The 15,838-nt window shown below is 33.8% G+C and overlaps 1 protein-coding gene and 1 pseudogene across 3 annotated transcripts in view; both read right to left on the minus strand.

The window, feature by feature from the left end:
- LOC106623482 (MPN domain-containing protein CG4751) overlaps positions 1-4,450 on the minus strand; it is a 263,160-nt gene extending 258,710 nt beyond the window's left edge. For 2 of the 3 annotated variants that reach the window (XM_070106625.1, XM_070106623.1), the window contains exon 1: positions 3,999-4,449. In XM_070106625.1, coding sequence (XP_069962726.1) covers positions 3,999-4,025 — 27 coding nt within the window. In that variant the 5' untranslated portion in view covers positions 4,026-4,449. Of the gene's footprint in view, positions 1-3,998 lie in introns of all 3 variants that reach the window. The other variant, XM_070106622.1, reaches the window with a different exon arrangement.
- A 5,818-nt stretch (positions 4,451-10,268) lies between these two features.
- LOC138856077 (NADH-ubiquinone oxidoreductase chain 5-like) lies at positions 10,269-11,550 on the minus strand (annotated as a pseudogene).
- Positions 11,551-15,838: the final 4,288 nt, after the last annotated feature.

A 15,838-nucleotide genomic window follows, 5' to 3' on the forward strand; every position in this document is an offset into this window, starting at 1 on the left:
ACTTTTTCTTGTAGAACTTCTTTTTGCGTTGGCGGCCTTCCGCCGCGCTTCAAAAAAAAAAATAACCCTGGTCGGTCCAACACCGGGATGTAACAAGGTCTTTTCGACTAAAACTCCGTTTTGCATTGGCGGCCTTCGGCCGCGCTTCAAAAAAAAAAATAACCCTGGTCGGTCCAACACCGGGATGTAACAAGGTCTTTTCGACTAGAACTCCGTTTTGCATTGGCGGCCTTCGGCCGCGCTTCAATAAAGTAACCTGGTCGATCCAACACCGGGCTGTATCAAGGTTTTTGCGCAGAACTTCTTTTTGCGTTGGCCTTCGGCCGCGCTTCAAAAAAAAATAACCCTGGGCGCTCCAACAGGGGGATGTACCAAGGTTTATACGCGCAGAAATTCTTTTTGCGTTGTTTCCTGTATTTAGGGTATAATCTCTCTGTTTATTTTATTTTTCTTCGTGTACAAAATATAAGTATTAGTATGGCAACACTGGTGTTTTGACATTGACAACCATTTTGTTATTGTTAAAATAAATAAAATTGAAGAATGATTTAAATATTGAAATAAAGCTATTTATGCAGAATCTAATATAAAAAAAATTTCTAAAAACGAATTAGTCAAGTGTTAGTGGATATAAAAGTGAAAAATATAAGTGTATAATTCATTTTAAACCGCAAAAAGACATACTTTAAATAGTTGAAATTTTCAACTTTAAACGTAAATATCTCGAAAACTATAAGTTTCTCGCGGCTGTATCTATATATATTCTTTATCTGGAGGATCTCCTCTATCCGCCCATACCCATTTCCTCGCCGAAAACCTGGGACGGTATACTAAGGCCGACCCAAAAATAAAATGCTTATTCAAAGCAAATATAAAAATAATTGGGTCGGGTTTAGTATACCATTCTACGATTTCAGGGTTAAAAGGGTATGGTTGAATAGAGGAGATTCTCCAGATAAGGAATATATATGATTATAGCAGCCGAAAACTTATAGTTTTCGAGATATTTGCATTTTAATTTGAAAATTTCACAAATTTTATCTAACAGTTTCTCTATTTATAGTTTATTTTTCTTTTATATTATGCACTTATTACACATTTATACTTCACTTGAATGTTCCCACATATTTATTTTATATTAATTATTTTAATATTTGCTTTAAATAAGCATTTTATTTTTACACAATTTTTGTTGTATGCACAATAACAAATGGGTTCCCTATTGACAGATAATAAGTGTGCCATAGCTATCATATATATATATATTTATATTTTGCAAATGAATTAAAATGAATAATAGAGGATTATACCCCAAATACATGAACCATAATTTTAATCGTTCCCTTCTCTTGATAAACCGTATTGGATTGGCCAGTGTTATTTTTCTGAAGCGCGGCCAAAGGTCCCAATTCGAATAAATAACCCTGGACGATCCAACATCGGGGTGGGCGTTATCCCTTTCGCGTCTTATTTCTTTCTGCATTGGCAGCCTTACTGAAGTTTTCCCTAAAATAAATATGTAAAAACATTGTGGTGAAGTGTTAGTGTATAATAAGTGCATAATATCAAAGAAAAGTTAAATCGAGAAATTGTAAGATAAAATTTGTACAATTTTCAACTTAAAATGCAAATATCTCGAAAACTATAAGTTTACGGCGGTTATATTCTTTATCTGAGAATTTTCTCTATCCAACCATACCCCTTTTAACCCTGAAATCGTGGGATAGCATACTAAAGCCGACCCGAAGATATATATTGCAATAGCCCGGGAAACTTATAGTATTTAAGAAACTTATAGTATGTGATGTTAAAAAATTGAAATGTTAAAAGGGTATAACTTTTCGAAATATATATAATGAATTTTAGACTTCTGTTGTTCATTCTCCGAATCCGGTGATAAAATGAATATGGGCGGATAGAGGAGGTCCTCCAGATTGAGTCCTATAGTTTTCGAGATATTTGGGTTTAAAGTTCAAAATGTCGACTATTTAAAGTACGCATTTTTTCGATTTCAAATGAATTATACACTTATATTTTCCACTTTTATATCCACTATATTCTTGATCTGGAGGATCTCCTCTCTCCGCCCATACCCATTTCATCCCCGAGAGCCTGGGACGTTATTCTAAAGCCGACCCCCATTTTATCCCCGAAAACCTAGGACGGTATACTAAAGTTTTTCCTTATTTTTACACAATTTTCGGGTGGGATTTAGTTTAGCATCCCACATTTTCAGGGTTAAAAGGGGTATGGTTGGATAGAGAAGATTCTCCAGATCACGAATATATATAATTATTGCCGCCGGAAACTTATAGTTTTCGAGATATTTGCATTTTAAGTTGAAAATTTCACAAATTTTATTTCAAAATTTCTTGATTTATGGTTAACTTTTCTTTTATATTATGCACTTATTATACACTAACACTTCACTACAATGTTTCTACATATTTATTTTATGTTAATTATTTAAATATTTGCTTTAAATAAGCATTTTATTTTTACACAATTTTGGTTATATGCACAATAACAAATGGGTTCCATGTTGTCAGATAATCAGTGTTGCCATATCTATTATATATATATATATATATATATATTTATATTTTGAAAGCGAATAAAAATGAATAATAAAAAAGGATTATACCCCAAATACATGAACTATAATTTTGTTAATTCTCTTCGTTTGATAAATTATGGTATTGGACCGTCCAGGGTTATTTTTTTTGAAGCGCGGCCGAAGGCCGCCAATGCGGAAAGAAGTTTGACGCGATTGAATTATGAACACTCCGGTTTTGGGCCGACCAGGGTTATTTTTTTGAAGCGCGACCGAAGGCCGCCAGTGCGGAAAGAAGTTTGTGCGACTGAATTATGCACACCCCGGTGTTGGACCGACCAGGGTTATTTTTTTTGAAGCGCGGCCCAAGGCCGCCAGTGGAAACAGGAAATCTGAACAAAAAAAATTAATGTTAAGGAGGGTATATCACTCTCTTTAAACTTCAATTTCTAAAACGGAATTTTCTACAACTAAATAAGGTACCGTTTCTTTTTTTGTCCGTTTTCTCATTTTCATATTCAAATTGAATTGGTGAATATTGTGCGTATAAATCATTCCGCAAGTGTTTATATTTTTTACATATTTATTTAAATCGTGATAATTTTTAAGAAAATGAGTGGAAATACACTAGGTATGTTATTAGAAATTAAAATTATAACAAATATTACTTAAGAATTTTAAATAGATTGTAACGAACCGTCAACCAGCCGTGGTGTGGTAAAAAAAACCAATGTTCTCACAGTGTCCGAAATCAAGGATATGTGGAATTTCCCTAAAATAATCCAAAATTTCGACACTAGTGAGAAATGTATATCGTTTGCAGAGGAGAAGGGTAATTTTAAAAAGCAAATTAAGCCGTACCCATAGGATACCTGTGTTGGTATCCTTATCTGATAGGAGTACGGTTGGCATATTCCGATGCCGGCAAGGTGCCTGCCGTAAATGGACTGCGGTGACGAGGTCGAGTGGGACATGGTTTGAAAACGCAAAAATACCACTGCCTCAAATTTTTTATATAATGTATGCATTTGCATCGCATTGGCCCCATTCGCAGGTGCGAAAGAACAGTTTTATTAAGGAGCCAATTTTATCCAGCGCTACCATATGTGACTGGTACAATTACTGCCGCGAAACGGTAGTTTTATACCAGGTTGATCACCAGGTAGCGGTAGGTAAAATTGGCGGCCCTGGTAAAATTGTTCAAATAGACGACAGCAAATTCGGGAAACGAAAATATAACAAAGGTAATAATAAATACATTATTATTTATTTTTATACTTAATTAATTAATTTTTTCTTTTTTAGGACGGAGAGTGGAAGGTCACAGGGTTCTAGGGATGGTAGATCCGTAATTCGTAGACGATTTTCTAAAATTTCCTATACATATGTACATGATTGAAAAACAAATAAACAAAAGTTTCTATGGTAATATATACTTATTTACCATTATTTTGATTAACTTCGGCACCATTTATTACAAATTCAGTACACTTCCCTTCTTTCTGTCTTTCAGATTCAGCTGTTTCCATTTTAATAATTTCTTTTTTTTAACTAATGCACTTATAACTCCAATAAACAAATGTATTCTGTAATATAGACCTTCGTAAAAATCGGAACTACATTCAAACAACATATCCTTTCGATAGTGAATAATATATCATATCATAATAGCTTAGACCTGTTCAGACAGCGCAATTTTGTTGGTGGGATGCAAAGGTGCATAATGATGGAACTAACTTATGCAAATACATAGACATTTTCGGTCGGCTTTAGTATGCCAGCCCACGACTTCACGAATATATATAATAGCCAACTAATTTTTGAGAATTTAGCATATATGTTAAAAATTGTACAAATTTTATCTCGCAATCACTCGAATTATAGTTAAATTTTTCTTTTATATTATGCACTCATTATTCACCAACACTTTACTACATAGTTCTAAACATTAATTTTATATCAATTATTTTAATATTTGGTTTTAATAAACTTTATTTTTTAACACAATTTTCGTTATAAGCACATATATTTTTATTCTGACTTATTCAAATCGTTGTTATTTTTGAAAAAATGTCTGCAAGTTCATCAGGTATGTTATTATAAATTTAAAGTTGTTAAAAGTATTACTTAAGACTCTTGAATAGATTTTAACAAACCGCCAAACCGTGGTGTGGTGAGATGTACGAATGTCCTTACAGTGTTGGAAATAAATGTGCAATATTGATAAAATATTACAAAATTTGACACTCGCGAAAAATTCATTTTATTTTGACGCTGTTGATATGCGATAAAAGCACGGTTGGCGTTTTTCGATGGGTCGAACGGTACATGGTTTGAGAACAACAAAATATCATTGCCTCATGTATTCAATTTAATGTATGCATATGCATCACATTGACCGCATGCGGAGGTCCGAAAAAATAGTTTTATCAGATATCCAATTTTAGGCAGCGCTACTATTATACCAGGTTGATAATCAGGTACCGGTAGGTAAAATTGGCGGCCCTGGTCAAATTGTTCATATAGAAGAAAATAAGTTCGGGAAACCTTAATACAACAAAGGTAATAATAAATACATTACTGTTTATTTTTCATACGTAACTATTTTATCGTTTCTTATTTTAGGGCAGATAGTGGAAGGCCACTGGGCCCTAGGAACGGCAGAGGATGGGAGTGACGACCTTCGGCTGGAAGAGTGTCCCGAAAGCATGAGGTGCTCATACCATTATCCAGTCTCGAGTTTGAGCACCGACACGTAAATCATAGCGACCCAGATAATTCGTTTGTTGCAGAGGACGAAACCCATACGCAACGTATAGAGTCCTAGCGGCGCTTTATTAAACGTTTTTTCGGAGTACATTGCCTTGCCGTATTTTGCTTTCATTTTATCGCTCATAATTTTGGTGCGCTGTCTCACCATAGCATGTATAAGGTTGTCAAATATCTCCCTTCCGCTTTTTTGCTCTTCATTCAATGCTTTATAAAAAGTGTTACAGTGATCGGATTTAGTTAAAATATGTGCCGTTTTGTTCGATGATCTGTTTCCATCTAGACGGCAACTTCATAATACCTTCCTCGTAGAAGCCCCCCTCCTTATTTGCGAAGAATTCGGACAGGAGATATTTGACAACCTTATATATCGCTCATTTCATTTTCTAGGATGCTGTTGAATGCCTTAGCATTTCTTCTTTCGTTGGCGTTAATTCCAAATTTTAAATCAATCGGCAGTCGAAGATTATTACCAAAAATTACCCTTGCTGGAGTCTGCCCCGTTGTTTCATGTATAGCAGACCGAGAAGCCATCAAGAACTATGATATGTGGGTATCCAAATCTTTTTGATACTTGTCCACAACTGTCCTCAAATGATCTTTCTGTTGGTTAGGAAACAAACGGCGCACCTCAATTGTACTGCTTCATCTGACCATGACTCCTGGACCGCGGCCCTTTAGCAGCAATGCACTCGACACAATTGGCCATCCACTCTGTTACTGATTGACGACAACCAACCCAATAAAATCTTTGTTTTAACTTCTCCAAAATTTTAGTGATACCCATGTGTCATCCAATTGAACTGTTGTGCAGCTCGTTGAGAACTTCGGGAATTCTTAATTTTGGAACAGTTATCGGAGCTCGGGAGCTTTGCCCATTTTCGCTTTCCCATACGCGATACATGAAGCCAGACACTAACTTCACACTATTCCATTGTGCCCACTACTTTGCGACTGGACTTTCTGCACCTATTTCTTCTCTCATTGGACGTTTATTCATCCCCAATCCATGAATTACACTATTCAAATATGGATTTTCTTGCTGACATTTAAGTAGCTCCTCCGGAACCCAGTCTGATGTTATAGTCATTAATCAGACATATATAATGTCTTCTTTGGCCTCAGCTTTCGAACGATGTCTGCATTCGAAATTACATGGACGGCGGGACATGACATCAGCATTTCCATGACTACTACCTTTTCGATGTTCTATAGCGCAGTCGTAACTTTGGAGTCTCTCAATCCACCGTGTCAACTGTCTTTCTGGGTTCCTGAATTGTAGAAGCCATTTCACTCTGGCTTGCTTATGGTTTGGCTGTAATACGCAACCACTTTCTCATGCCCATCAATGACTTGTGATAGAACGCCTCCTCCTGCAAATCCACTAGCATCCGTATCCAAAATAAACGCTGATCCTGGGACCGGGTATGCGAACATATACTTAATCGTTTCTTCAGAGTTTGGAAAGCCACTTCTTGTTCTTTTTCGTGAGTTAATGGAGGCTACTAGCTACGCTGGCAAAATTTGAAACGAATCGTCTATAATAAGTATAATGTCTAAGGAAACTCCACAATTCATGTAAATTTTTAGAAAATGGCGAATCTTTTACTGCCTCTATCTTTTCATTAGCTGTGCAAATACCCTCTGTTGTCACTTTGTGTCCTAAGTAGCTTACTTCCTTTTTAAAAATGGAAAACTTTTTTGGACTCAATCAATCCCTTGACACTGCCCTAATATAGCTCCTTTGGATAGTTTGATTGGCAACTTGCACTCATTAAGTACTCTTACTGGAACACGTTTATCTTGTCTTGCCATAGCTAGGGGTTTGCCTATAAGTAAGTTTGGTGTAGATTGTTTTGTGGCCTGAACAATACACCACACAAATACCTGCTTCTGATTTTGGTGGAATGTGCTGGCTCTCTGTTATTATCACTCGTCTATCGTTGTATTTATTATCGTAACCGAACATAAGTGGCACTTCCATATTTGTATAGGTCATAATCCTACTTTCATATCGATTTTGATTCCTTGATTCGCTAGAAAATCTACTCCAATTATGACTTCGTCGACGATATCTGCAACTATAAAATTGTGTAACACAGCTGCCATTCCATTTACGATTTCGCACGTTACTTTTCCGGGAACTTGATTATCTTCTCCAGTTGCGGTACCCAAATTTGCCCCAGGTAATGGTATCAGTTCTTTATCAACCAGATCAGATCGAATTATGGAATGTGATGTTACTTGTATTCCTACTTTTTTGCGAAATGGAGATTACAGGGCTTTTGCTTGCGGGAGCCAGCCCGTACCCTTTTCGGCTGGCTCGCTTTAGTTTAATGATTGGTTAAAATTGACACTTGCTTGATCTTCCGCAGCTTTGTGTTTACATCCAACTAGATTATTGGACTGGTTACAGTTGCGTGCAATATGACCACTTTTTCCGCAGTTGAAACATTTAACCGAACCGTAATTTTTCTTACGCACTTCTGTAGATTTTTCTAAAGTGCTCAATTTTTTTCAAATAATTGGTTTACCCAAGTGTGTTCTTCTATTTCTACTTTATGAGCTTTAAATGCTGATTGTTAAGCAGAGATGCAGTTTCCTGTATCAAAGCATACGAAACAGTTTCGCAAACGTCAGTTTCGAACATGAATTTTTATGTCCTCGATTTATTCCACGGATTTATGTGCATAAGTTAAGTGAGCTAACTCTCAATCTCTGCTGAAAACTCCTGCAGAGACTCTTTGGCTTTTTGGCGGAGATTTCGCAACTCGATTTGAAATATCTGCTTCCTGTGCTCACTACCATACCGTCTTTCTAATACACCCATGGAATGGTCTGTAATATCTCCGCTGCAGATTCTTTTAATGCAACAAACAACTTTATCTTCAACGTTCCAATTATTTGCAGATGCCGTCTTTTCGAATTAAAGCTTAAAAACATGAAACGGAACTGTGTCATGAAAGGATGGAGGTTTTGCCTTGGCAGAAGCTATTGACGTAATTGGCCGATTTAATTGTAGCTCGCGGAGATGATCTTTCAATTTATGCACTTCAGTTTTAATTTCATCTCGCTCTTCCCAAATCTGTGAGGACACTTTTGCTTTTTTTGAGGTCACCTTTGATGATATACGTGCATCTCGCGCTACGTACTGCTATTCCAACTGTGTCGACAAAAATTTGTGATGAAACCTCTGCTATTTGTTGGGTTTTACGTGCAACCTGCTCTTTAAATTGTGTCGATATTGACACCTCTGTTGATATCTGGGACATTTGCACTGACTTCTGCGTAATTGCGCCCTAAATCATGTTTATGTCCATTTTAACAGTGGCGTGTAAACAGAGCTGACTTTGAATGTAAATTATGCTCAGAAGTTTGCATTGATATTAGAGTCGAATGTTAGCCTTTTGGCTTATATTTTTATACGTTTATATGCAATAATATTCATTGATATGAATTTCATTATGCGAATGTTTTTATGAATGCCTGCAAAATTGATAGCACTCTATTAAATTATGTAATTTTCAAAATAATATTTATAGTCAGTTTGGGCATTTAATAATATTATATTTACATAATATGCATTCCCAATAAATATTTTGTATGATAATTTTTACTAATGGTGATTAAATTTATTAAAACGTATACATACATCTTCTTCATATTAATCTTAAAAGTATATATTCATATGTACATATATCTGAATATGTATATCAATACACTATATGTGCGCGCATTGATTTATGTGTCAACATATTGTGGCGAACACGAGTACCAGAACAAATCAGAGTTATCGATAAACTGCCAGAAGCAACTAGACAGCGAATTCGTAGTTGCCAGAATGTTCTTGTAGCGAACTTTTGTTAAAAATTTACTATATAAGGGCTGCCGGATTGTGCACACAGTTCTAATTCGAGTGTTGCCGTGTAAAGAGCAATTAAGCTATAAGCAATAAGTTATAAGTTTGAATTGCGAGCAGTGTTAAGTTGTTGGCATTGGAAATAAAGATAAGTGTATAGCATTAAATTGGGACTTTAATTTAACAATCCAGTGATCGAGCTCAAGAGTGAGTTATAGTTAGACGATTTATCGAAGAATCCTTTACAATATAATATATATTGCCGAACAAATAATGCATACACAAACCAACCTACATACATATGAATATTAGTACACATGTTAATATGTCACCCGCAAAAACTACGAAAACTGTTCTACAAAAACAACAATCGTCACAAGTCAATATGTCAGCCAAATAGTAAATCACACAAAAACAACATTTTCATTCATGAACGCAGGCTAAATTCCAAAAAGCAACCTCGCTTCATTCATAAAAACAGACACCCTCTCATCTCCCCGAGCATGCGTTTGCCTACAAGCGTCTTTTCGCGACGATGGCAAAAGCTAAAAATCATATATTGAACAAATTTCTGATGTTCCCTCCAGAAAGGAAAGTTGCAACACCGCAAACCCACAAAGCACAGAAAAAATTGACAAAACTGGCAACATAGCTTTTGTCGATTTAAAATATTTTACTATTTTAAAATATTTTTCCGTGGCTCACAAAAATCTGCGTCAATATGTATGCATGCTCATATATAAACATACTTATTTACGATGATTTGTGGGCAAAGCTGTTAGAGGGGCAAGGGAAGCGGTGACAATCGGCGGCCGTTCGTTATTTTTTTTCGGCATAGCTCGGATTTTCTACCAACATCACAATGTTGTGGCGCTTTGTCGTCGGCGATTTATTGCAATTAGTTACGACCTAATCCTAGGTGTTTAATGCCCTTATTCTATTAGATGAGATTGTTATATCAATTTAATTTCTATTAAATGAAGCCAAAAAGAGGCCTATCACTGGTAATGATAGAACTGAGGTCAATCTCCAACTAAGGAAGTATGACGTTCGAGAAAAATCTGCTAACTTTTATCTTTTATTAACCTATTTTTTTATTAACATTATTAACCGTAATTGTCTCAGCGTAGACAGAGCAATAATCTTCTTTGAATCGAACTCAAAATTAAGCTCCATTCCAGCCATAAATGTAGCTGATTTAGAAATTATTAGTAATAAACCCCTTAATCGTCTACCTTTCAATAAAATATTAAACCGAATTAATAGATAAATCCCAGCAGTTTCCAGAGTTGAACAATGAACTAAGAGACGGGGGTAGAAGTAGCCCAGCGGCTGGCAACCAAGATGAAAAAGGAATCTGCGCTGTCTTAGTTATAGCCGCTAACATAATCAACTCTCCAATAATTTCTATTTCTACATTATTCTTTGTCCTCAACAAAAAAATAGTTTCAACTCCCATAATTTAATATTCAAGCAATTGCCAACAAAAATTCCACAACCCCAATACGATCAGACAGTGCAGTTAACACGCTAGCATTGTAAGACTTCAGGTTTGGAAAATAAATAACCAAACAATAAGAAACTAATCCTAAACCATCTATAAATTAAATCGATTAATATTTATATCCCTGTAATAAATTATTAACAAAGCAATCAATTAAACAAAAGATATAACTAATAATATCATTCAATCAAATAAAAAAGTTTTTACAATTCTAACAGAATTTAAACTTACAACCTCTTACTTTCAAACTACAGAATAATCATTTAATAAAAATAATAAACTAGATGTAAATAAAATTATTCTAATAGTAATTAAAATTAAAATTTTATTCTACAAATTGACAAATATTTCACGATCTCAAATGATTAACTCATATTATTGACACCACAAATTAATATTTTAAATAAACTATTTAGACTTACCTAAAGTCAAAATAAAAAAAGATCTATCTTTTAAATTAACAAATTCAAAGGATATCAAAGAAGAAATAGTAAAAAATATTCACGAATCTTACCACTTCTAAACGAATAAACTCCCAAAAAAAGCCTTAGGTAGCCACATAAGAACCAAAATTAGCTCCTGTTAAAGCTCCAGTTTCGGGGTCGATAATTTGTTGATAAAGTTGGAAATATATTAAAATTAGGGGGCTATGGATTGTTACAGGTTTTTTATTTTTTTTTATAATTGAGAGGAATTAAATATAATTATGTATGAGTGAGAATTATACTAGTAGGGGGAGTTTTAATTAGATTAATATGTTTGCGCCAAACTGACTTGAAGGCTTCAAGGACTGCGCACTTTACCTGTAACACTAGGATTTCGTTGAGAGACAATGTTATTTATCTTATCAGAAGTGTTATTCATTGTATCTTTTTATACTCTCGCAACTTGTTGCTACAGAGTATAATAGTTTTGTTCACCTAACGGTAGTTTGTACCACCTGAAACTAATCGAGTTAGATATAGGGTATATAATGATATAGATATATAAACGATCAGGATGAAGAGACGAGTTGAAATCCGGGTGACTGTCTGTCTGTCCGTCCGTCTGATATACAGGATCAAATTAGAGAGGGGCAGTTGCAATAAAAAATGATTTTTTTAAGTGGGCGTGGTCCGGAACCCTAATAAGTTTAATATGCATATCTCCTATACCACTGAAGCTATAATAAAAACATTCACTCGGAACAAATAATTTTAGCATCTCTATTGACGGTGTGAAAATGGGTGAAATCGGGTGACAGCCCCGCCCACTCCCCATAGAACGGTACTGTTAAAAACTACTAAAAGCGCAATAAATCAAGCACTAAACAAGCCAGAGATATTAAATTTTATCTCTTGGATGGTATGAGATGATTTTAAAGGAAACACGTTCAAAATTAGACAGTGTCATAGTCATAGTGACAAGAAAACAGTGAGCTTCGGCCATTGGTTGTCCGTGGCAACGGAGATTTCAACAATAAGGTGTACAAAATCAAACCCAGAAATCTGACTGAACCGAAGCAGTCCATTAAATAGGTAATTGAGGCAATCCCGAATTAGGTGTCGCATATGCGTGGTTGAGCATGGAGAAATATTAATTGTTAAAATAAAATAAAATGTTCTATACAATAAAAGAAATAAATGTAATGCATTGACTAAAAAGAAACTTATTACGGTTTAATTTTATAGCACATTCAAATTATATGCAAAGTCGTTTGCGCATTGTAATATACGAATCTTTATGGTACATTTCTTAACATTGAAATTAGCATTACTTTTCTCAATTAACACTGAAAATGCTCAATTCTGCTATTTTTCAGTCTCCTGATGTTAATTGTGGCCAATAATTTTCTGTGGTGAAACACGCTCATCGTTTTCAGTACCCCTCCCGAAAGTGGTGAAACATGCTCATCAGTTGTTGGAATCAGAAATAAAGAAAAGTTTATAGCCATTAAATTGGGACTTTTATTTAACAATCCAGTGATCGAACTCAAGAGTTAGTTACAAGGTAAACGATTTATCGAGAAATCCGTTGCAATATGTAGAAACAATGTAGTGTCGAGTGAGTGAAGTGCATAATTTTAAAAAAATTGACTACTAACTGACTAATTTTGTCATTATAAATCGATTATTTCTTGGTCCAGAAATTATTATTTTGGCAACAAAAAGATTCTAATAGGGCTCTCACGCTATACAAAATCATTGCGAAAAGCAATACTTGTGCAAGTCCATATTGCGCTACACAGTAAAATTGCGCAATAATTAATTTAAAGTGGTAGGCGTTTCTCGTGTTAATATGTGATCTGATTGCGAATATGCGTTGTATATTTTGATAGCTTTGGCTTTAAAATTAAAAAAAAAAATTTCAAATAAGAGTATAGTAAGATGAGTTCTTTAAAAAAAAAGAAATAAATTAGGACACAATATTGGATGCACGCGTTTTTGAACAGCTTTTGTTTAACGTAATTCCATTTATCAAAAAGGAAAGCAAATACTATTTTAAGGAAATCATGGTCTCACATTTTGCTTAAAAGAAATTATCCTGAATGTGATATATATTTTTAAGGAAAACTTTTGACGGGAATTCGCTAATCCATCAGAATGCGTTACATACCCGCTATTAATATTTTCAAAGCCAAATTTATGACGAGAAGTCCATACCCGTAATATCTATTCAATTTATTACAAAACATTTTTCAATTTCTTGTTTTTAATAAAATGATATTCGAAATCAATCCTTTGCTTTTAAAAGAAGGTAAATATAAAAAAGTAAAACCAACTCCTTTCTTATTAAAATTCATTTATTATATATTATTAGGTTTAATTCTGCTAAATGTTATTACAAATTTTTGAGTTTCTTATTTTTATACTAGTTTATCATTTTCTAAAATATTTCTATTATTCTATACATATTTGCATATAACTTACATAAAAAAATAGATAACAATATTCAAATTTCTGAACGATTCATATATTGTACATATATTTATTTAATATATATATACGTACATATATGTATATTAAACTTGCAACCATGAAAAGAGAATTGTGAGTATTTTCAAAAAACATAAGGATAAGTGATTTAATTTTATTTATATTATATATATATATTTTATTTTATTTTGTTGCATTAACTCAAAGTTCATATTTTCTTATTTCTGTGCCGAGTCATTTCTTATTTAATTTTGTTCTATTTTATCTTCCCTTTTTATTTAATTCTTTTTCTTTCGCTAATCACAACTTTTAAAACTGTTCGCAACATAGATTTTTTTTAATTGTTTGGTTTTGTTCTTGGATTAATATTTTGGATTAATATATTGCTTTCGTATTTAATTGTATTTATGTATTATTATTATTATTATATTTTGATACAATTGCAACTACATTACATATTAGTTTTTGTTCTACTTATTGTATTTGTTGTTATTTGTATATGTATATATTATTATGTCGTGTAACAAACCCCCAAATGTGGCATTAAAGGCGACTCGGATCGCTATATTTCATACTGGCTTTGGCTCGCCCATATTAAATGTGCGATTCTATTCTCGACTGTAAGAAGGGGTTTCGTTGGTCCTGTTTAAATTATAAATCGATTAAAATTGATCTATTTAAAGTTTATAAGCAAACACGCAATGGCTTTAATAGATCGGTCGAGATCTTGAAACCCTCACCGAAAAATGAGGGCACTGCGAAAAATTGTTTCAATTTTTTAAGTGCCTGAATGATTCTCAAGAATTCTTCAAACCTGGCCCTAAGCGTAAACGTTCTTCTGATGAAGTAATACTTAGTTCTTATGTACAGAAGAGTACGTCTTCTCGTAACAGAAGAGTCTCACAATTCCAGAGGCTAATAAAAGTTTAGTGGTCATTCCAGCTAAAAAATCTATATTTATTTCTAGACTTGCCAAGAATACTTCGGTGGAGGACATTAAGTCTTACATTTCGTCGCGCTAAACGTCGAATTAAATTTGGTAAATGTTTAGATTTAGTATACGTTGATACCTCTTCAAAGTGTTCCGTCATTCAGAGTAATCCTCTGGTAGAACAAGACTCCTATTATCCGGCTTTTAAAATATCTGTCGAAATCATAGGCAATGTACGGGATAGTAATCATCATACTTCTACAGAAGCTGGAAGTACTCAGACTCCGTTTAACTTTGCAAAAGTTAATTTTAAAAAGTTAAGTAGATAACTTTCTAATTATACTCTATCGTATTACGCCTAATATAAAATTTTATTAGACCATAGGCCAGTACGATAAAGCAAGGGCTATAATTTCCGATCAATTAAAATTCCTCAAGGCTATTGTATTGGAGGTTATAAACAACGGCTATTTTTCCGGGTCAATGGACCCCAAAGCTAGTAGCAACAACAATATAAACAAAAGTCTTTACAAAATGCAATCGTTCACATCCGAACAGAGTAAACAAATGTCATGCGAACTATGCACAGGAGGGCATGAAGTGAAATCATGTGAAAAATTCATAAAATTAAATATGATCGAAAGAAACAATTTTGTTTGTACAATTGCTTGTAACATGCTTATACGCTTAAAGATTGCGAATGCAAATTCAATTGCGATTATTGTCATAAACTACATAATCCAACCAAACTACATTTTCTCCAGACCAAAGCTTAGCTTGATCTAAACTTTAGCTTCTTTCCAAAAATTTGCAAAAAATTATTCGGAAAGTTTTAAATCAAATCAAAAATCTAGACTTACAATCAGAGAACGTATATGATAGAGAAGGTTCGATTGCGGACCAGCGTGTGAATTGTCAAAACCTAACAAGATTTTAATAGTGGATTTCACCACTTTTGGCTCGGAAGGAGAAATTTTAACAGTGGAGAGTGAACAGAGCTGAGCATTGTATGAAAATTATGCTCAGAGACTTGCTTTGATATTACAGCTGCATGTTAGCCTTTTGGCTTATATTTTTATACGTTTATATGCAATCATATTTATTGATATGAATATCATTTTGCGAATTTTTGTGAATGCATGCAAAACTGATAAGACTCTAATTAATTAATTAAATCTAAGTAATTTTAAAAATATTATATATAGTCAATTTGGGAATTTAATGATTTTATTTAGTTTTTACATAATATACTTTCCTAATAGAGATTAAATTTTTTACAATATATGTATTTGTACATATGTACATC

This window comes from Bactrocera oleae, chromosome 3 (assembly GCF_042242935.1).
Source record: "Bactrocera oleae isolate idBacOlea1 chromosome 3, idBacOlea1, whole genome shotgun sequence".
NCBI classification, from domain to species: domain Eukaryota; kingdom Metazoa; phylum Arthropoda; class Insecta; order Diptera; family Tephritidae; genus Bactrocera; species Bactrocera oleae.